The sequence below is a fragment of the Myotis myotis genome, unplaced genomic scaffold (genome assembly GCF_014108235.1).
Source record: "Myotis myotis isolate mMyoMyo1 unplaced genomic scaffold, mMyoMyo1.p scaffold_m19_p_3, whole genome shotgun sequence".
Taxonomy (NCBI): Eukaryota; Metazoa; Chordata; class Mammalia; order Chiroptera; family Vespertilionidae; genus Myotis; species Myotis myotis.
Window position 1 is genome coordinate 60,255,957 of NW_023416335.1, and position 24,190 is coordinate 60,280,146.

A 24,190-nucleotide genomic window follows, 5' to 3' on the forward strand; every position below is an offset into this window, starting at 1 on the left:
GGAGAGAGAGAGACAGAAACATTTGCGATGACAGAAGAATCATTGATTGGTTGCCTCCAGCATGCCCCACACTGGGGACTGGGACTGCAACCTGGGCATGTGCCTAGGAATTGAACCAAGACCTTCTGATTTATAGGTCGACACTCAACCACTGAGCCACACCATCCGGGCCTTCTGGAATATTTTAAAGCAAACTGCACACACCATAGCATTTCAAATCACAAATATTTCAATATTTTTCTCAATATTAGATAAGTTTTTTAAAAATTGCTTCATGTAAAGTTAATTATATTTCATTGAAATTTAATTTCATTACTTAATTTAATTTCCTATATTTTCCCCTTACAATTTGTATAGGAGTGTGTATCCATTTAGAAATTCCTATGTAAATGAACTGAAGTGCTGCAAGGTAGTTTTTTAAATTAAAGAACAATTTAATGTTGCTCCAAGGTGTTAATATTACTTAAGAAAAATAATATAATGACATAAATACATACAAGCTTATATGAATTTTAATATTTTATTTTTTTAGGAAGTGTTTTTGATAGGTTATTCTGAAAATAAAACAAAGACGAGGGATCTACACCATATTAGCGAGCAGAGATTCATTCAGTATTTTAGTCATTTATTTACATAGACTTCCATGGTTTGACCCTGCAATGTGCTGCAGCTGGCTTGTAGTTTCTAAGAGCTGATTGGTAAATTTTGAGGAATTTTGTGAGCTGGTTGATGAATGCCACCATTATTAAAACTTCATTTAGATTTCAAACAAAATAAATTTTATTTAAATAAGAAATATATACTTAAAAATTGATCAATGTTTAATTATTTTACTATTTTTTACTATTATCTCTGCTCTTGCACTTATATATGTCCACTGTATTTGCATGGTGGAAGTATTATGTAATGGTGTGCTACTGAGCATCTCTTCTCCTCTCCATCCATGTTCAGTAACATGTTGGCAGCTTCAAGTTAGTCATGGTAAGCATATTTATACCACAGATATAACCAAACGCTACAAATCAGAGCCATCCCTACCTCACACCTCTCTCTGGATAGCTGGCTGTTAACATTTGCCAGCACAGCACTGCTTCCACCTGAGCATTAACTATGTGTCAGGCACTGCACTATTACGTGACCTCCTGGTTCACAGGTCAACCCTCAACCACTGAGCCACGCCAGCTGTGCTTTGTTTTAATACTTTTTTTTTTTTTAATATATTTTATTGAGTTTTTACAGAGAGGAAAGGAGAGAGATAGAGAGTCAGAAACATCGATGAGAGAGAAACATCAACCAGCTGCCTCCTGCACACTCCCCACTGGGGATGTGCCCGCAACCAAGGTACATGCCCTTGACCGGAATCGAACCCGGGACCCTTCAGTCCGCAGGCCGACGCTCTATCCACTGAGCCAAACCGGTTTCGGCTGTTTTAATACTTTTTAATATACTACTTTAAAAGGAACACTAGTGAAGTGGCTTCTATGGCTTTATTTTATTAGTTGAATTTCAAAATTACAGAAAAATATAATTAGATGTTGATTTAAGTAACAAGAGGATTGAAAATAGTATGTAAAACATATGTCTGACCCTTAAACAACATGGGTTTGATGTGCCGGTTCACTTATATGAGGATTTTTTTTCAATAATTATACAGTCAGCCCTCCGTTTCCCTGGGTTTCACATTCCAGATTGGGAATTTGCGGTTCCAAGGGGCAACTATATGCATTGTTCTACGTCATTTCATATAGGGGACTTGAGCACCCGGGGATTTTGGTGTGTGTGTGTGTGTCCTGGAACAATCCCCAGCAGCTACGGAGGGACAACTATCTATAGAAAAGTTCTGGGGAAGTCAAAAGTTACACGGGGATTTTCAACTGGGGTAGGGGGAGGGTGAGTGTATCTGTGACCCTAACCTCTGCACTGCTCAAGGTTCATCTATTTCAACTATATATTCTTTAAATGATACAATAGAAGGCTAAGGAAAATTAAAAAAATCTGATTTTAAAAATAAATAATTTGGGAACTATCATATACCAAAGAATGTGAGAACTTAAGGTTATACCAAGTTAAGTATGTTTAGTAGTTAAGGGACTTTTTTAATCAATTAAAGAAGCAAACAAGCAAATCTATTTTAAAAATGAGGCTTTAGTTAAAAACGTAAAATGCCACTAAAATCTGTCAAACTTGTTTTGCCAGTTGATATTTCCAGAAATCAGAGCTCTGTCTGTCTAGTCTGCATTTATATTTAGTCTGGGCATTTAATCTCTCTTTTGATCTTAATTTTGTCATATACAGTAAGTTGTTTTCTAAGGCTTTAACATTAAAAGTTAGTTTCATAAATTGTAAAATCAGTTTCTACTATCAGACTTTTTTTTTTAAACTTCTCAGAAAATACACAAAGGAATAACAAGGACTTAAAACGAACACTGTGATTCTTTATATATGTGTTTCTTTTAAGTTACTTACCTCTTGTGAAAGCTGTGTTACTTGGTCCTTTCGATGTTCCAGGTCTTTTAAAACCAATGAGTTTTGTTTTTCTAACTGAAGTACTCTTCTTGCCAAGTGGACACTAGGCAAATGAAATAAAAAAATAATGCTTAGAAAAGGGGAATGCTATCTAAAATATTCACAAAGTGTTTGTGTGCTTGAAAACTGACTTACCATTTCCTAATAACACTAAAATATTAACAGAAAAAATATGTAGTCAAATATTTTCAGATGTCAACAGTAAAGAGCAATATTCCAATGCAGAATTTTGAAAGTACCATTAAAATCTCCTTAATAACATAACTTTGATATATTGATTAGAACAGAGATGGATTGTACCGTTGCTACATTACGATGCTTACTTGAAAAGACCACAAGATAGCAATTTACAGCTTTTATCCATTTTTATAAAAATTCCCCATTTACAAACAAATTAGGCAATTAGTTGAAACAAGCTTGCACTTTGAAAAAAAATTGGTGTTACCTCAGACAACATGATGCACTTTATAATACAAAACACAACTAAATAGATTTTCTATTGAAAGTAGAGGTAGAAAAGAAGTGTAAAAAGTGAAAAATGGCCCTGACCGGTTTGGCTCAGTGGATAGAGCATCGGCCTGCAGACTGAAGGGTCCCAGGTTCGAGTCTGGCCAAGGGCATGTACCTTGCTTGCGGGCACATCCCCAGTAGGAGGTGTGCAGGAGGCAGCTAGCTGATCGATGTTTCGCTCATCAATGTTTCTAACTCTCTATCCCTCTCTCTTCCTCTCTATAAAAAATCAATAAAATATATTTTTAAAAAAAATGAAAAATGTCTATTGTACTGAGTGTAACCTTTAAAGTTATGTTACCTTTAGTTTTTTTTAAAAATATATTTTATTGATTTTTTACAGAGAGGAAGGGGGAGGGACAGAGAGTTAGAAACATCGATAAAGAGAGAAACATTGATCAGCTGCCTCCTGAACACTCCCCACTGGGGATGTGCCCGCAACCAAGGTACAAGCCCTTGACCGGAATCGAATCTGGGACCCTTGAGTCCCCAGGCCAACGCCCCATCCGCTGAGCCAAACCGGTCAGGGTCATTGTATTTTTAAAAAATTATCTTTATTGTTAAAAGTATTACATTTGCCTTCCCCCACCATTGATCCTCTCTACTTATCCCTGCCCCCTCCCCAGGCCTTCACCACACTATAGTCTATGCCCATGGAGTTATGCATATCTATAATAAAAGCATAATATACTAATTAGACCAGACGTCCTTCCGGATGACCTTCCAGACTAAGCCAGGGCTGCGAGGGAAGCCTGGCTCCTGGGTGCCAGATGGGAAGCTGGTGCCAGCAGGCGGGGGAAGGAAGGCCTACTCTTACATGAATTTTGTGCATCAGACCTCTAGTATTCATATAAATTCTTTTGTTAATCCCTCTCCACCTCCCACCCCTATCCCCATCTTCCCTTTGAGATGTAAGTCTAGTATTTTCTAACATCAGATAAAGAAATGCAGACAAAACTCTAAAATAATGCTAAGTATCATCTTACACACCTATTTCTAAGAACTTGTTCTTGTTTTTCCAAATAAAAAAGATGAGGTCTGGTAAAAATTCATATAGTAAATTAGGTACATATTTAGATATGCTCACATCTAAGTTTCTATCTTTTCAACTGGCATATGATTTTGTCTTAGTAATTAGCTAAAGTTAGAGATGAAAAAGACATAGTCCCTGTTTTTTTTAAAAAAATCACTTTTTTATAAAAAATAGCTTTATTGATATAAAGTTTTATTGATATGTAATTTATATACCATGAAGTCAAACCATTTAAAGTGTACAGTTCACCTGACCAGTTTGGCTCAGTGGCTAGAGCGTCAGCCTGTGGACTGAAGAGTCCCAGGTTTGATTCCGGTCAAGAGCATGTACCTTGGTTGTGGGCACATCCCCAGTAGGGGGTGTGCAGGAGGCAGCTGATTGATGTTTCTCTTTCATTGATGTTTCTAACTATCCCTCTCCCTTCCTCTCTGTAAAAAATCAATAAAATATATTAAAAAAATAAAGTGTACAGTTCAGTGGTATTTAGTATATTTAAAATTGTTCAACTATCACTATAACTTTAGAACATTTTTATTAGCCTCCAAGAAAATTTGTACCCATTAGCGTCACTCCCCATCCTCCCTGCCCAGACCTACGGAACCACTAATCTACTTTTTTCCTTTACAGATTTTTAAGGTATTTACAGTTTTTGGATACCCATTTTCTATCCCCCAATATAAAATATACGAAATTCTGGGGAAAAACCAAGATGGCGGCATAGGTAAACACCAGAAACTGCTGCCTCGCACAACCACTTCAAAAATACAACTAAAAGACAAAACAGACATCACCCAGAACCACAGGAAAGCTGGCTGAGTGGAAATTCTACAACTAGAAGGAAAGAGAAAAACACACTGAGACTCAGAGGAGGTGCAGAAGTAAAGTGCAGAGGTACGGAGGTGCACACGGAAAGGGCTGGCAACTGAGGACAGGGTTGTCTCTTTCAATCGGGAGGGAGACACAAGCTCCTGACTGCTCTGAACTCCAGCTCCGGCCGGGCGAGTCTCTGGGGACATACGGGGAGAAACTGGACTGTCTGGCATCGGTTGGAACTCGAGGGCGGCTTTCTCTCAGAGGTGCTTGCAGCGATTACTAGGACACTGAGACCCGGGACCTCTTAGGGCAGGGCTGAGGATCAGCCATAGCTGTTTTCTCCGCCTTGTTGATTCCCTGAGACCCTGCCCCCGCCAAGCTGTGTGCAGAGGCTTTTGCATATGAATGGCCTGGCCCTTTGCAATCTAAAATTACCTAACTACCTGCAGCTGGGTCAGAGAGACCCAGAACATCCAAAAGAAGGCCCAAGGCCGCACAGCAGCTTGCATTGCTTCACAGCTGGGCCTCATCTGGGCACCTCCAAACCCCCCCAAAAGAAGAGGAATCTGCAGATCTCTCCATAGCTCCTGCTGGGTAGCCTCAGGCAGAGGCTAAATTAGCACCTCCTTAGAGATCCAAGAGCCAGTGTACCCAGTGGTCAGAGTGGGACCATCCAGATTACAACTCCTCAGATCCATAAAGGACACACTTAGGGGGCAGGCTCAGTGAGCACCAAAGCCCCATTGAAACAAGTCCTGCCCCATAAGGGTGTCTCTAGCACAGAAGTTCTCCCACTGTAGACACAGCTGATTGTCACAACCAATTGGCCTGGAGGTCAATTCCTCCCAGTGATATCTACAACAATCAAGGCTTAACTACAACAAGACTGTGCACAAAGCCCACAAAGGGTGCAACAAAAGTGTCCACCTCAGGTAATTGGGGAGGCTGAGCCACTGGGCCCTATAGGACACCTAGCACAGAAAGTCACTCTATCAACACAGGGAAGCATACAAAGGTGGAGACAAAGAAACAGGTCACAAATGACAGAAATGGAGGAAAGCAAGCTACTGGATATAGAGTTCAAAACCATGTTTATAAGGTTTTTCAAGAATTTTCTAGAAACCGCTGATAAATTTAGTGAGACCCTCAAGAAATCTAGTGAGACCCTTGAGGTTATGAAAAAGGACCAACTAGAAATTGAGCATACACTGACTGAAATAAAGGATATTATGCAGAGTTCCAACAGCAGACTAGAGGATCACAAGAATCAAGTCAAAGACCTGAAATACGAAGAAGCAAAAATCACCCAACTGGAAAAACAAAAAGAAAAAAGAATCCAAAAATATCACATAGTGTAAGGAGCCTCTGGGACAGCTTCAAGTGTACCAACATCTGAATTATAGGGGTGCCAGAAGAAGAGAGAGAGAAAGATATTGAAAACCTATTTGAAGAAATAATGGCAGAAAACTTCCCCTACCTGGTGAAAGAAATAGACTTACAAGTCCAGGAAGCACAGAGAACCACAAACAAAAGGAATCCAAAGAGGACCACACCAAGACACATCATAATTAAAATGCCAAGAGCAAAAGACAAAGAATCTGAAAAGCAGCAAGAGAAAAACAGTCAGTTACCTACAAAGGAGTACCCATAAGACTGTCAGCTGATTTCTCAACAGAAACTATGCAGGCCAGAAGGGAGTGGTAAGAAATATTCAAAGTGATGAATAGCAAGAAGCTACAACCAAGATTACTTTACTCAGCAAAGCTATCATTCAGAATTGAAGGTCAGATAAAGAGCTTCACAGATAAGAAAAAGCTAAAGGGATTCATCACCACCAAACCAGTATTATATGAAATGCTGAACGGTATCCTTTAAGAAGAGGAAGAAGAAGAAAAAGGTAAAGATACAAATTATGAACAACAAATACACATCTATCAACAAGTGAATCTAAAAATCAAGTGAATAAATAATCTGATGCACAGAATAAACTGGTGAATATAATAGAAGCAGGGGCACAGAAAGGGAGTGGACTGACCATTCTCAGGGAGGAAAGGAGTGTGGGGGGTGCGGGAAGAGACTGGACAAAAATCGTACACCTATGGATGAGGACAGTGGGGGAGGTGGGGTAAAGGCAGAGGGTGGGGTGGAAACCGAGTGGAGGGAAGCTATTGGGAGAAAAAAGAGGACCTACTGTAATAATCTGAATAAAGATTTAATTTAAAAAAAAAAGAACAAAAAAAATATATATACTGAATTCTGCCACCACTGGTTTGCTCAGTGGTTAGAGAGCATCGGCCTGCTGACTGGAAGGTCTTTGGTGAAATTCTGGTCAAGGGCATGTACCTCAGTTGCAGGCTTGATCCCAGCCCCAGGTAGGGGAGAGTGCCGGAGGCAACCAATCAATGTGTCTCTCTCACATCAATGTTTCTCTCTCTGTCTCTCTCCTCCCTTCCACTTTCTCTAAAAGTCAATGGAAAATAACACTGGGTGAGGATTAACAACATTACCACCACCAACAAAAAATGTACCAATTTCTCTAAAATTCGATCTAAAATAAGATCTCTACAAGCAAAATGAGTCTTAATTCTAATTTTATATCACATCAACATTTTAAATCTGTTGATTAGATTATATGTTTGCATATCTGTATTTTCAATCATAAGCTTTGTGGGTTTTTTTGGCTAATTTAAAACCTTGATGGTATCTTATATTTTTACTAGAGGCCCGGTGCACAAAAATTTGTGCACTCGGGGGGGAGGGGGGTCCCTCAGCCCAGCCTGTGCTCTCTCACAGTCTGGGACCCCTAGGGAGATAACGACCTGCTGGCTTAGGCCTGCTCCCGGGTGGCAGAGGGCAGGCCCAACCCCTAGGTGCAGCCCCTGGTCGGGTTCAGAGCAGGGCCGATTGGGGAGTTGGGGCCCCCTGTCACACTCAAGGGAGGGTCGATGGGGAGGTTGCGGTGCTACCCCGTCACGCACAGAGCAAAGCCCATCAGGAGGGTTGGGGCTCCGTACCCTATCACGCACAGAGCAGGGTCAATCAGGGGTTTGGGGAGCTCCCCCTGTCACTCACAGTGTAGGGCCGATAGGGGAGTTGGGGCACCGCCCCCTGTTGAACACAGAGCAGGGTGGATCAGGGGGTTGGGGCGCCGCCCTCTATCACCCACAGAGCAGGGCCGATCAGGGGGTTGGGGAGCCGCCACTCTCACACGCAGGGCAGGGCCGATGGGGAGGTTATGGCTCTACCCCGTCACACACAGAGCAGGGCCCGTGGGGGTGGGAGGGTTGGGCGCCGCACCGTGTCACACACAGAGCAGGGCCGATCAGGGGGTTGGGGTGCCGCACCCTGTCACACACAGAGCCGCAGGGCAATCAAGGGGTTGGGGAGCTCCCCACTATCAGGCACAGAGCAGGGCTGATCAGGGGGTTGGGGCGCCGTCCCCAGTCACAAACAGAGCAGGGCAGATAGGGAGGTTGTGGCCCTGCCCCCTGTCACACACAGAGCCGCAGGGCGATCAGGGGGTTTGGGTGCTGTCCCCTGTCATGCTTATCCCCATGCCAGGAGGCCTTGCGGCTCCACTGATCCTGGTTCTGGGAGGCATATTACCCTTTTACTATATAGGATAGAGGCCTGGTGCACGAGTGGGGGCCAGCTGGTTTGCCCAGAAGGGTGTCCTGGATCAGGGTGGGGGTCCCCACTGGGTGCCTGGCCAGCCTGGGTGAGGGGATGATGGCTGTTTGCAGCTGGTCACACACCCTTCAGGGTGGGGGTCCCCACTGGGGTGCCTGGAAAGTCTGGGTGAGGGCTGAGGGCCGTTTTCAGGCTGGCAAGTGACTGAAGCTCCCAACTGCTCCTTTTTTTCTTTTTTTTTTATTCTGGGCCAGCTTTAGCTCTGACTCCAGCTCTGAGGCCTCTCCTGCTGAAAGCAGGTATCTGGTTTGTTTGGGTTCTATAATCGAAACACTGTATCAACTCCAGCTCTGAGATCCCGGCTTGCTGAAAGCAGGTTTCTGAGGTTTTGTTTAGCTTCTGTATTTGTAACTATGTTTCAAACTGCAAGCTCAGAGGCCGGCAAAGCAGGTGGGGAATGTTGGTTTCCTCCGTCACTGAAGCAAGCAAGCCTCATGTTAGTTTCAAGCTGCCTGGCTGCCGGCCGCCATCTTGGCTGACAGTTAATTTGCATATCACCCTGATTAGCCAATGGGAAGGTAGCGGACGTACGCTAATTACCATGTTTCTCTTTTATTAGATAGGATTATCTCTCATCCTTCACAAGTGTTAGGAATAAGTCTTTTCATCTTTGTCTCCCACAAAGCTCAGCATTAGGGTCTTTCTGTACATAGTAATTTCTCAATGACGTTATCTTGAAAGTATAGACCAGCCGTGGGCAAACTACGGCCTGGGGGCCAGATCTGGCCCGTTTGAAATGAATAAAACTAAAAAAAAATAAAGACCGTACCCTTTTATGTAATGATGTTTACTTTGAATTTATATTAGTTCACACAAACACTCCATCCATGCTTTTGTTCCGGCCCTCCGGTCCAGTTTAAGAACCCATTGTGGCCCTCGAGTCAAAAAGTTTGCCCACCCCTGGGATAGACCATCCTATCTAATAAAAGAGAAACATGGTAATTAGCGTATGTCTGCTATCCTTCCAATTGGCTAATCAGCAAGATATGCAAATTAACTGCCAGCCAAGATGGCGGCCGGCAGCCCGGCAGCTTGAAGGTAACATGAGGCTTGCTTGTTTCCAGTGACGGAGGAAACCAACGTTCCCCGCCTGCCTTGCCGGCCTCTGAGCTTGCAGTTTGAAACATAGTTACAAATACAGAAGCTAAACAAAACCCCAGAAATCTGTTTTCGGCCGCAGGGATCTCAGAGCTGGAGTTGATACAGTGTTTCGACTACAGAACCCAAACAAACCAGATACCTGCTTTCAGCAGCAGAGGCCTTAGAGCAGGAGCCAGAGCTAAAGCTGGCCCAGAATAAAAAAGAAAAAAGAAAAAAAGGAGCAGTTGGGAGCTTCAGTCACCCGCCAGCCTGAAAACAGCCCTCAGCCCCTCACCCAGACTGGCCAGGCACCCCAGTGGGGACCCCCACCCTGAAGGGTTTGTGACCAGGCGCAAACAGCCATCATCCCCTCACCCAGGCTGGCCAGGCACCCAGTGGGGACCCCCACCCTGATCCAGCACATTTTACAGGGCAAACCAGCTGGCCCCCACCCATGCACCAGGCCACTATCCTATATAATAAAAGGGTAATATGCCTCCCAGCACCGGGATCAGCAGAGCCGCAAGGCCTCCCAGCACGGGGATCAGCGGAGCTGAGAGGCCCCCCGGCACCGGGATCAGTGTGACAGGGGGCAGCGCCCAAACCCCCACATCGCCCTGCGGCTCTGTGTGTGACAGGGGGCGGGGCCACAACCCCCTGATTGGCCCTGCTCTGTGTGTGACAGGGTGCGGCGCCCCAACCCCCCCACCCCCACGGGCCCTGCTCTGTGTGTGACGGGGTAGAGCCATAACCTCCCCATCGGCCCTGCCCTGCGTGTGAGAGTGGCGGCTCCCCAACCCCCTGATCGGCCCTGCTCTGTGGGTGATAGAGGGCAGCGCCCCAAACCACCCCCCACCCCCACGGGCCCTGCTCTGTGTGTGATGGGGTAGAGCCATGACCTCCCCATCGGCCCTGCCCTGAGTGTGACAGTGGCAGCACCCCAACCCCCTGATCGGCCCTGCTCTGTGGGTGATAGAGGGTGACCCCCCAACCCCCTGATCCGCCCTGTTCTGTTCGTGACAGGGGGGAGCGCACCAATCCCCTGATGGGGCCTCCTCTGTGCGTGGCAGGGGGCAGAGCCCCAACCCCCTGATTGGCCCTGCTCTGTGCATGACGGGGTGGCACCGCAACCTCCCCATCGACCCTGCCTTGAGTGTGACAGGGGGCGGGGCCCCAACCCCCAAATCGGCCCTACCCTGAGCATTACTGAGGGTGGAATCGCAACCTCCCGATCTGCCCTGCTCTGTGCATGACAGGGGGCGGCGCCCCAACTCCCCAATTGGCCCTGCTCTGAGCCCGACCAGGGGCTGCACCTAGGGATTGGGCCTGCCCTCTGCCAGCAGGTCGTTATCTCCCGAGGGGTCCCAGACTGCGAGAGGGCACAGGCTGGGCTGAGGGACCTCCTCCCCCCGCCGAGTGCACAAATTTTTGTGCACCGGGCCTCTAGTTCTATCTAATAAAAGAGAAACCTCCGACACGCTTCCCATTGGCTAATCAGCGAGATATGCAAATAAACTGCTAACCAAGATGGCGGCCAGCAGCCAGGCAGCTGACGCGAACATGGAGGCTTCCTTGCTCCAGTGATGGAGGAAGCCAGGTTCCCCGCCTGCCTGCTGGGTTCTGAGCTGCTCTCTAAGAAACATTGTTACAAATATAGAAGCTTAACAAAACCCTGCTTTCAGTCAGCCGGGATCTCAGAGCTGGAGTTGCAACAAAGTTTCAAATACAGAAGGTAAACAAAGTCCAGAAACCTGCTTTCAGCAGCTGAGGTCTCAGAGCGGGAGCCGAGCCTCAGAGCTAAAGACGGCTCTCAGCTCCAGTGACAGGCATAGAAGGTAAATAAAATCCCAGAATAAAAAAGAAAAAAGAAAAGAGAGGTTGGGAGCTTCAGTCACCTGCCAGCCTCAAAACCGCCCTCAGCCCCTCACCCAGACTGGCCAGGCACCCCAGTGGGGACCCCCTCCCGAAAGGGCTGTGACCAGCTGAAAACAGCCATCATCCCCTCATTCAGGCTGGCCACGCACCCCAGTGGGGAACCCCACCCTGATCCGGGACACCCTTCAGGGCAAACCAGCCGGCCCCCACACGTGCACCAGGCCTCTATCCTATATAGTGAAAGGGTAATATGCCTCCCAGCACCAGGATCATCGGAGCCGCGAGGCCTCCCGGCACCGGGATCAGTGGAGCTGCGAGACCTCCCAGTCTGGGATAAGCAGAGCCCCGAGGCCTCCCGAACCTGGGATCAGCGGAGCTGCAAGGCCTCCTGGCACCGGAATCAGTGGAGCTGCGAGGCCTTCCAGCACCGGGATCAGGGGAGCTGCGAAGCCTCACTGCCCTGGTGTCAAGCGGAGCTGCGAGGCCTCCCAGCACTGGGATTAGAGGAGCCGTGAGACCTCCTGGCCCCTGGAGCAGCGTGACAGGGGGCAGCGCCCAAACCCCCTGATTGCCCTGCGGCTCCGTGTGTGACAGAGGGCGGGGTCACAACCTCCCTATCCGCCCTGCTCTGTTCATGACAGGGGAAGGCGCCCCAACCCCCTGATCGGCCCTGCTCTGTGCCTGATAGGGGGGAGCTCCCCAGTCCTCTGATCAGCCCTGCTCTCTGTGTGACAGGGTGGAGCCACAACCCCCCCATCGGCCCTGCATTGAATGTGACAGGGGTTGGAGCCCCAACCCCCCAATTGGCCCTACCCTGAGCGTGACTTAGGGTGGCATCGCAACTTCCTGATCCGCCCTGCTTTGTGCATGGCAGGGGGATCTCCCCAACCCCCTGATCGGCCCTGCTCTGTGGGTGACAGGGGGGAGCTCCCCAACCCCTTGATCGACCCTGCTCTGTGTGTGATAGTGTATGGAGCCCCAACCACCCTGATGGGCCCTGCTCTGTGCGTGACAGGGGGCAGCACCCCAAACCCCTGATCGGCCGGCTCTGTCTGTGACAGGGGTGGCGCCACAACCTCCCCATCAACCCTGCCTTGAGTGTGACAGGGGGCGGCACCCCAACCCCCCAATCGGCCCTACCCTGAGCGTGACTGAGGGTGGCATCGCAACCTCCTGATCCGTCCTGCTCTGTGCATGATAGGGGCTGGTGCCCCAACTCCCCAATCGGCTCTGCTTTGAGCCTGACCAGGGGCTGCGGGGCAGGCATCTAGGGATTGGGCCTGCCCTCTGCCACCTGGGAGCGGGCCTAAGCCAGCAGGTCATTATCTCCCAAGGGGTCCCAGACTGTGAGGCTGAGGGATACCCCCCTCCCCCCTGCCAGTGCACAAATTTTTGTGCACTGGGCCTCTAGTCCTATATAATGAAAGAGAAACATGCAAATTAACCGTCCATCTGCTATGCTCAAGCCACGCCCACCAGCCAATGAGGAGTATGCAAATTAACCCACAAAGATGGTGGGTTAATTTGCATACACAGAGCAGAGTGGGAGAGCTGGCAGCTTGGGGGGACATGGCTCCCTCGGTTGCTTCCTTGGGGGGGACGTAGCTCCCTCGGTCACCAGACAGAGAGCACAGCAGGAGAGCCAGAGGATTGTGGGGATGTGGCTCTATCAGGGAAAACCCAGAGCATGGGGAGCACCAGGAATTCTGGGAATAGTAGTTTTGGTGGCAGCCCCAGGACTGGAAGTGGAAGCCCAGAGTGCGGGGAGCACCAGCAATGCTGGGAATTGTAGTTCTGGTGGCAGACGGATCTCCTAGACCAGTGATGGTGAACCTTTTGAGCTTGGCGTGTCAGCATTTTGAAAAACCCTAACTTAACTCTGGTGACACATATAGAAATTTTTTGATATTTGCAACCATAGTAAAACAAAGATTTTTATTTTTGATATTTATTTTATATATTTAAATGCCATTTAACAAAGAAAAATCAACCAAAAAAATGAGTTCGCATGTCACCTCTGACACGCGTGTCATAGGTTCGCCATCACTGTCCTAGACACTAGAGCAAAGTGAGCAAAGTGAGCCTGGAGCAAGTTACTGTTGCAGTTGGGGAATGAAGGGAAAGCAAAGGTGAGATATAAATTAAATCAGAGTGTCGAGGAAAAATTAAAGGGAAGATATCCTAAAACTTCAAGGAAATCTCCACTAATGGAGCAAAGAAAAAAAAAAGCCTCTATTATTCTGTGAGCAACAAACCAAACTGGGTTGGGGTCTCAGACAATTCGCTCATATGATTGCAAAGACAGACAGAAACTCCCGGATTGGAGAGGGCTCCCAGATTGGAGAGGGTGCAGGTCGAGCTGAGGGGACCTCCCTGCCCCCGCCCACCCAGTGCATGAATCTTTGTGCACCGGGCCTCTAGTGTGTGTGTATGTGTGTGTGTGTGTATATGTATGTATGTATATATATATATATATATATATATATATATATATATATATACATATATATATATATACATATATATACATATATATATATATATATATTTTTTGTTGTTAATCTTCACCTGAGGATATTTTTCCATTGAATTTTAGAGAGAGTGGAAAGGAGGGGGAGAGACATAAAAGAAAAACATTGATATGAGAGAGATACATCAATTGTTTGCCTCCCAGGGCCAGGGATCGAGCCTACAACTGAGGTACATGCCTTTGATCGGAATTGAACCCAGGGTCCTTCCATCTGTGGCCAATGCTCTATCCACTGAGAAAAACTGGCTAGGGCTAGACCACATTTTTGTAATGTTCAGTACAGAAAAATGAACATAGTCAAATGTTCTTGCATAGAATCAGTTACAGATGTGTTGGGGGCCAGATGTAAGCTGGCAAGGTCCTTGCACCTGAAGGGGCTAGCAAGGCTGGGACCCTTACCCACACAGTTTTCCCAGACTTGTTTGGATGGCGATTATCAGTAGAATGAGAGCAACATTTGTAGAATAAGAACAGCCTTTCATGGCTTACCAAGAAGTCTGTAACTATTTACTGAGATATGCTGTACTGAGAACTTGTCCTTCTGTTGTGTCTCTCCCTTCGAGATTAAGAGGAACAAAGAATACATTCCTCTTGACAGACCTCCTATTCAGTGTGTTGTGTATAAATAGTATTGTATAGCTAATAAACTCGCTTCAGTTCATCAAGAGAACTGGGGTCCTCCCAACCCCGCTTTCCTGTCTTTCTTTCTTTTCTCAATTCCCACCTCCCTGCCTCAGCCTGGCTCAACCCTGTCAGGCTGGCCCTGACAAGATGAAATGGAAGAAAGGGGATGCAAGAAAATAATGAGATTCAAAGGTCATTCATTACCAACCTTCTGAACTTCTTCAATAACTTGGAGGCATCAAGTTTAAAAATATTAAGTAACTCATAGGGTTTAGGTGCTTTTTGTTTTGTTTGGAAACTGCATAATGTTCTTATGCAAATATGGTGTGATACCACTTATCAATGCAAAATATCATGTGCTATAAACCACTGAATTCAAGAAATTCTTGGTATGTTGGTACTTAAGTCCTAACATCAGGGCTACCTCCTTCTACTAAGAATTTCCCTGATTTTGGTTGGAGATTCTGAATGAGAAAAATTAACTGTAAATAGCAGGAAGATAGCTGGTGATTTTAAAAATGGCTTATATGTATTCCACAGTGTTCTGATTACTAGCTTATAGTATTATTTTATTGAGAAAAAATTTTCTAGGAACTGGTGTTGATGGGAATGACTTTATTTCTTTATTGATTTCAGAGAGGAAGGGAGAAGGAAAGAGAGACAGAAACATCAATGATGAGAGAGAATCATCGATGGGCTGCCTCCTGCACACCCCCCACAGGGGAACGAGCCCGCAACCCAGGCATGTGGCCTCGGCCGGAATCGAACCTGGGACCCTTCAGTCCGCAGGCCGACGCTCCATCCACTGAGCCAAGCCGCTCCATCCACTGACCCAAGCCGGCTAGGGCGGGGATGACTTTTGACTGTGCCTATTGTTATGAATGTTGATGTTATTTATGATGCATAATGGTTATAATGTGAAAGACACTGGTACAATTGGTCTCCAACTGTTCCATTGATCATGTTTTAAAAATTCACTTCCAAGTCAGTTTAAGACTAGCAAAACACATCTTATAGATATATCAAAAATGATATTAAGGTCTCAGGTTGCTCTAAATAACCCATTTAGCCCTTAATGCTTGATGGGGGACCAAAAAGGAAAAAAAAAGAGAAAGAAAAAGAAAACAAGAATAAAAATTAATATTGTAAAGATTTTTCTTTAAAAATTATGTATTTATGCATATAGAACACACAGGAAAAACAAGAAGTACAATTTTTGATCATTATAATACTTACAATTAAACAAAAATGATAAAAATGAGCAAAATAAGCAATTTTTTTCTTGATCATGTATATCAATGACTGCAGAAAGGCAGGTTGAATCAGAAGAAACATAGTCATTAATTCAATAAGATATTCACAAACACTTCCTTTTACAAACATTTACTAAAAGCCTATAATCTATACAAGTACTAAGAATACACAATTTTAATCTGGAGGATCTAATATTCTATTGAGTAAGGTGGACAAATAAAAAATTATTGTAGTGTGCTAAATGGTTTGAAAGGGCATACAGAAATAAATACCAATGCTCATTAATCTGGTGAAGAAGCAGAGAAATAGCATCCTGGGTAGAGGGAAAAGCATAAGAATGATATGCTGGAGAAAACTGTAAGCAGTATGGTAGTGATGGATAAAACATATGGCACGTAGTGAGGGATATATGATGAAAGGCCTTGAATGACAAGTTGTTTAAATTATATCCATCAGTTTGCTAGGCATGATATGATCATCTCTGCACTTGAGAGAGTCCTTTATCAATATTATGGATGATGGTTTAGAGAAGGAAGAAGAATTGAAGCAGTTAGATAAGGTTAAGGTTATAATCTAGACCAGTGGTCTCCAAAAGTAGTTATGGGAGAAATAATCCATTGAAGTGTGGAAAATATTGTTTACATTTACTTTACTATTATGTATCTCTAAGTTTTAATTTTCTGTGTAGGTTCCATATTATAATGTACACAATATGTTAATTATAATATGTTAATAATTATATTAAGTATGTAATCTATAAATATATATTTATTGGTGGGTGCATGCTCAATTTTTTCCCCAATAGGGATTCACATAAAAAAGTTTGGAGATCACTGGTCTAGGCCAATTTTGTCCAATAGAAATCTTACCTATTAATAAACAAACATGCATATTGACCGTACTTTCGCTATGCCTTAAGACATGCCCACCAGACAATCAGAGCGACTATATGCAAATTAACCCAACCAAGATAGCGGCCGGCAGCCACGGAGCTGAAGCAAGCAGGAGGCTTGCTTGCTCCAGTGATGGAGGAAGCCAGCTTGCCACCAGCTCTCAGCTCCACTCAAAAGCAACAAAGTTTCAATTATAGAAGGTAAATAAACCCCAGAATAAAAAGAAAAAGAAAAAAAAGGAGAGGCTGGGAGCTTCCATTGCCTGGGGGCTTGGCCAGCCTGAAAATGTCCCTCAGCCCCTCACCCAGACTGGCTAGGCACCCCATTGGGGACCCCCTACCCTAAAGGGGGTGTGGCCAGCCTGAAAACAGCCATCAGTCCCTCACCCAAGGGCATTGGTATTTATTTCTGTGTGCCCTTTCAAACCATTTAGCACACTACAATAATTTTTTATTTGCCCACCTTCCTCAATAGAATGTTAGGTCCTCCAGATCGAAATTGTGTATTCTTAGTACTTGTATAGATTATATGCTTTTAGTAAATGTTTGTAAAAGGAAGTGTTTGTGAATATCTTATTGAATTAATGACTATGTTTCTTCTGATTCAACCTGCCTTTCTGCAGTCATTGATATACATAATCAGGAAAAAAATTGCTCATTTTGCTCATTTTTACCATTTTTGTTTAATTGTAACAAAAATTAAACAGGCTGAGGGTCCCCAATGTGGGGGGCTTGTCCAGCCTGCAAACAGCCATCAGCCCCTCATCCAGGCTGGCCAGGCACCCCAGTGGGGACCCTCACCCTGAAGGGGGTGTGATCAGCTGCAAACAGCCATCAGCCCCTCACCCAGGCTGGCCAGGCACCCCAGTGGGGACCCCCACCCTGAAGGGGGTGTGACCAGCCTGAAAACACCCATCAGCCCTTCACCCAGGCTGGCCAGGCACCACAGCAGGACCCCCACCCTGATCCGGGACACCCTTCAGGGCAAACCAGCCGGCCCCCACCTGTGCACCAGGCCTCTAGCCTATATAATAAAAGGGTAATATGCAAACTGACCCTAACAGCAGAATGACTGGGAATGGCTGGTCACTATGACACACACTGACCACCAGAGGGCAGACGCTCAATGCAGGAGCTGCCCCCTGGTGGTCAGTGTGCTCCCACAGGGGGAGCTCTGCTCAGCCACAAGCCAGGCTGATGGCTGCCAGTACAGCGGTGGTGGTGGGAGCCTCTCCCGCCTCCTCAGCAGTGCTAAGGATGTTTGACTGCAGCTTAGGCCTGCTCCCCACTGGCAAGTGGACATCCCCTGAGGGCTGCTGGGCTGCCAGAGGGATGTCTGACTGCCAGCTTGGGCCTGATTACCCAGGGAGCGGGCCTAAGCCAGCAGGTGGACATCCTCTAAGGTGTCCCACACTGCAAGAGGGCATAGGCCGGGCTGAGGCACCCCCCCCCCCCCGAGTGCACAAATTTTTGTGCACCAGGCCTCTAGTATAATATAAGCCACACACAGAATAAAAAATTTTCTAGTAGCTACATTAAAAGTAGTACAAAGCCCTTATTTCACACGATATAAAAAATTAACTCAAAAGTAAATCAAAGACCTAAATATAAGAGCTAAAACAGAGAAATAAATCCTCATTAACTTGCATTTGTTAGAGGATTCTCAGATATGGCACTAAAAGCACAAGCAACAAAAGAAAAATTAAATACACTGGATTGCATCAAAATTAAAGTTTTGTGCTTCAAAAGACACCATCAAGAAAGTGAAAAGACAACCCATAGAATGGGAGAAAAAAATTCAAAATATATATCTTAATAAGGGATTTGTACGCATAAAATATAAAGAACTCATCAATGAAAAGACAAATTAGAGCATTCACAACAGTGGCTTGCCTATGGAAAGTTCTAAATAAATGCATACATACAACTTTCCACTCCTTATACTGTTATTTCCTCAGAAAGCATTATGACTGAGTTAAAACACATATAAATTATAATTTTTCAAACATTCCTCTTGAAAGATTGTACAAGTTTAAATTCTCATGAACTAGAATACAATTCTCCAAGTACAGCAATTTTTACTTATTCTGTTCTCTAATGCATTCTAAATGCCTTGAATAATACTTGGTACAATAATTCAGTAATAAACTATTGAATGAGTGAACTTTATATAAGACCTCTGTTTTCTTCACACCCTAACCAACACTGGACATCATCAATCTTTAACCCTATAAATAAACAATAGAATATTATTGAAGTTCTTTATTCATGAGGTTAAACATCTTCATATATGTTTGTCACATATTTGTAATTCTTATTTAATGAGTTGATATTTATATCCTTCCCCCACCCACTTCAAATCTTACCTACATGGTTAATTCTACTCTCCATCTAAATTATTTAAAAATATCTAGACCTCCTATTATCTCAACTGAGCCAACCTTATTTTCCACTAATGTCTACTTTACTTAATGTCCCACAAATATGTTTTGTATGCTTCTTCCACTATACTTCTGCTGTTCCGCAGTCTTAAAGATAGGTTATTCGACTACTTGAGAGCCCACCTTTTCTTAAGGACTCCCTTTAAGTTCACTTCTTCAATTTCTGACTAGCATCCACTGATCTCTATTCATCTCCAACACAGTGTAGCACTAAATGACATATTTTTGGACGTTTCTTGATATTTTTTTCATGTGTGTTCATCTTTTCTCCCCCAATAGATGCAACTTATGTGAAGAGAAGGGTCTGATCTCCTGTAGTGTGTATTGAACAAAGTGGACACTCAATACATATTTTCTAATTGAATTTGTTTTAAGTAAATTTTGTTCAGATGAACATATTTCTAGAAAGCATATTCCAAGGTTACAGAGTATCAATATTAAAGTACAACTAATGCTCAGCATCTAAGCATTGAACTAGTAATAAATACCCAAAGTTAATAAGGGAAGAAGGCAAATGTCACAGATACCAATTCACCTCTTCCATGTTCCAACTTTCAAAATCTTTAAATGTGGCATATTGTTGTGGTCAGGGATTTGGTGGATTCTGTTTAGAAATTGTTTAGATATTAGAAGTTGGAAGCGAGGAGGAGGAGTTTAGTTTAATTGAAATTCAAAGCAAGACAAATGAATTGCTCAATTGGAGTTTATGTCTCCTTAACTACAATTCACATATAATAAAAACAAATCCTTTCCAAATTCTTTATAATGAGTAACTATGGATACAGTCAGGGAAAATAAGTAAAGGTTATTTACTTATCTTTTTGTATAGAACTATTGAACTCCTCAAGAAACCACTGCTTTTACAGGCTCTCTACTGAGACAATTAAGTAGGTACAACACACAATTCTTCTTTGCACTTCTATTAATTACCATGTGATTTTTACCTGTAAAGATTAAGATTCACATAAACTGAATCTAGTACAACAGAGTATGGTTTTGTATTTAAATATGAAACCAAAATTTCACCTGTTATCTGGTAAAATTATTCTGCTAAGTGTTAACTCTTAGCACTCTCATTACTTCTTATGTAAGTTATTCTCTTGGATCTGTCAATAACAGTCAGTACATCCAATTTCATAAAAATTAGCCCAGCCAATGTGAACATGGCAGACCTCTATTTATATCTCAGATGCCAAAGCATAATGGAGGACTGATGGTCTGTCTCGAGTCCTTCTATGGTTCTTACTATTATCAGAACTCCAAATAAACAAGTACACTTATTTATATGCTTGCTAATTAGTTATGTGGTCTGAAAGAACACTTGGCTTTATATATTTTTCAGTTTTAGCAGGTAAGAGTTCTATCCCTATAAGCTTGGCATGAATAAAGATTCATAAAAAGGGTGCATCTGTCTGGCCGGTGTGGGTCAGTGGTTGAGCATCAACCTATGAGCCAGGAGGTCACAAGCTGATTATCTATGTTATATGAGACTTTCCCTAGTTTCTTCTGTAGGTTTGAACTTCCAAGTTGATCATGAATAGACCAGCATCAACTTTTTAAAGGATTAGCCCTAAAACCAACTCATATGAAATAAGTGCAGCTTTCCCTAAAGATAAAAATGAAAATTCGTACATATGAGAACAAAGGCGAAGAAAACAAATATTTGTTATGCACAAAAATTTGCTAGAGGAAATAAGTTTCCCAGAGGAAATAAAAGTTTCCCCAGCTTTATTTTTTCCTTTGTTGTGAAGCTCAGGCAACTGTGAAAATTTCAACTTAAAGCTCTTTATAAAATTAGATAGAAACCCAAATAAAAGGTCTACAGTATGTATTAATCTTGCAAATTGAAAGGTTTAAAAACCTGAAGAGAAGTCTCCACATTCAGATCTGTGAAAACAAATAGTGAAGCACATACTAAGACCATGTTAGTGCCTGGGTGTTACCCAGGTTAAAGAGCATAACCAAAACATGTAACCAGAAAATCTTGTTTGCTGTTTTCAAAGTAATCATGACCGAAACAAAAACATTACTTCAGATTTTCAAGTTTAGTCAAGTCAAGAAGTGCCCATTTTATTTTAATCTTCTGTAATTGTGTAAGCTCTTTCAACTTTCCACAACCTTGTTCAGAAGAGTTTAACATAATATTTATTGTTCAATCTCTATTGAAACTTCAAAATGTGATTAACCTTATTTACTAATTATGATGTGCTTAACAGACATTTTGGGGCATTATTTTGCAAACGAATTTTGAAAAGCAAATTTTGCCACTTCTTTATTGGAGATTGGCATTACAGTATGTCTTAAGTTGGGGTGGTGGGAGGTAAGAGATCAACCGAAGGACTTGGATGCATTCATATAAGCATAACCAATGGACGCAAGACACTGGGGTGGGGGGGGCGGCGGGGGGAGGGCATGTGCGGGCGGTAGGGGAGGCCGGGGGAAGGTCAATGGGTAATAAAAGGAGACATATGTACTACTATTTGTAATACTTTAAACAATAAAAAGAAAGAGAGAGAGAGAGAGAGAGAGAGAGAGAGAGAGAGAGAGAGAGAAAGAAGAAAGAAAGAAAGAAAGAAAGAAAGAAAGAAAGAAAGAGAAAGAAAGAAAGAAAGAAAGAAAGAAAGAAAGAAACTGACTGATAACAAAGAAAGTGAATCTCAAAACTAGTTTCATGTCCAGGGCGTGTCTCTACTAATTATTTCAAGAAGTCTCATTAACATTTAAAACAAAATTGTTATAAATAAAAACTCAAATTGTGCCTAGTTAACATTTTTGTACACTGGCTCAAAAATCAACTCTGCAATTTACTTTAAGAAACATTAATTGGCATAACAAACTAACATTTACTGAACTCTATGCCAGGCACTCTGTGAACTTTGCATCCATTTTCTCATTTTAATTTCATAATATAGCTTGGGTAGCAATAGGCAACTAATGAAAAATTTCAATGGCTATCCAATTTATTAACAGCATATGGCACTCAAATACAGAAGGCCTAAGTAATTAAAGTTTTGGATAACCAATAAAATTTATCTTATTAAAGACTATTCAATGACATAAAATGTTCAAGGTAGAATTATAAGAAAAAAATAAAATTCTACACTGTATGTAGGAAAAAATATATATCTGTATACATTTTTGAATAATATCTTTAGACAGTAGAATTACCAGGATTTTCCTAATTTTTTAAAATAAATATGTATTATTTTTATAATAAGTAATCCCCTCCAATTAGGTATGATACTAAAATACCTAAACTGGTTGTTGAATATATGAGATGCAAATCCAATTTAGTATGAATAGAATATATTGTGTACTAGCAGGAAATAAGTTCTTTTGAAATTTTAATATATTTTGGTATAAACTGAGGTATAATGAAAACCTTATTATGTAAATATTTCATTTGCTGTTCTAACTAAGCTGTTTTATAATATACCTCAAGTTTCTATTGCTTTAATCCCAAATATAGATTTTCTCAAAGGATATATTGCTTTTACCTTAATTTAAACAGAGCACAAAGCTATGGACTTCTTTACAAATATCCGATAAGAAATCAAAAATGGACTTTGTAAACTTAAAAAATGCACCAGACCCTAAACAGGGATCTTCTGTGCCATTGGTCAATTTTATGCATACAGTAGGCACTCAATAAAAGTTGTTGAATGAATGGGCAAAGGAATGCATAAATGTCCTCCTTGCATATCTAGACTTACTTTTCCTTCACTCAGTTTAGATGACCTGAGAAGCACTTCCTCAAAATAACCCTCTGGTTCACCATTAGAAGAATGTCTGGCACCAGCTGGTAGGAGATATTAATAGCATGCACATTAGGCACTTGTTCAAGGCACATAGATAGCTCAGTGATAAAATCTTTAGAAATATTTGGACAGTTAAGATTATTGGAATATGAATCAGTTGTGGTTCCTTAAATCTTCACTCTAAATTTTAAGAAGTTAATATCTGTTTTGGAAATTTTTAAGAAAATAAGCAATACTTGCTTTCAATTTTGGAGGAACTCAGTATTTGGGCTAAAGAAAGAAAGCTTACAATAGTAACATTTTCTTTTTTCTGTGACAAGCTTCTTTTGAAGGATTCAGATGCTAAAATAGAGAAGAAAATGGAATTTTTCCTTCAAATTTCAATATTTAGTATTTTAGCGATCATTTACCACTGATAAAGAAATCACTTGTCCACAAACGTACGTTTTTATTTCTCCCTAGGTAACATAATACTCAAAAAAGAGAGATATGCTGGAAATTACAAAATATACTAGATTATCTTTAGTGATCTCTGGAGGGACTTGGGAAAGAAAGGGAATGTGATGGGACTATAACCCATTTTTCAAATAATACATAATTCAGAAATACTTGTATCTTTATCAGACAAAATGAACCAGTCCAACTACTAATTGATACTTGTTAGTAATCTATACTTGATCTAAATTTTTCAGGTATTTAGTTTAAGCAACTCTTCTCATAAAATGGTCTATATCTTATTAGATAGCCATAAAGACATTTCATTCTCTGAGCCATTTTCAAAGTTTCTACAAAAGTACTGATGTTAAGATGGATTGTTTTTCTTAATGTGTAATGTCTCTAAAGGTTTAAATCAATTCATACTAAAATAAAAGATAAACAAGCAGCTTTGAGTCCTCAAATACTCAGATGAAGAGACAATTCTACTAGGTATCTACAAGGCAGAGACAGTGGGGAATAAACAAGAACAAGATGTAGTTGCTGACCTTGAGGAACTTTCCATCCAGCTGAAGAAATAATAGGAAAAATGAGTGCTACTGAGATAAGAGAAATGCTCTTTTGTATACAATATGAGGAAATCAGATGTTTAAAGGCAGAGATACATACTACTCTCATTCTGTGTAAAGAGGCAGAAAAGGCTGGAGAGGTGGGCTACTTGGAAGGGCT

The 24,190-nt window shown here is 42.7% G+C and overlaps 1 protein-coding gene across 5 annotated transcripts in view; it reads right to left on the bottom strand.

Annotated features, from left to right (window-relative positions):
- PIBF1 (progesterone immunomodulatory binding factor 1) overlaps positions 1–24,190 on the bottom strand; it is a 235,728-nt gene that overhangs the window by 67,260 nt on the left and 144,278 nt on the right. For all 5 annotated transcript variants that reach the window (XR_004966411.1, XM_036301811.1, XM_036301812.1 and 2 more), the window contains exon 14: positions 2,467–2,569. Coding sequence is in view for 4 of the 5 variants with exons in the window: in XM_036301811.1 (XP_036157704.1) it covers positions 2,467–2,569 (103 nt within the window). In the remaining variant the exon portion in view is untranslated. The remainder of the gene's footprint in view (positions 1–2,466; positions 2,570–24,190) is intronic.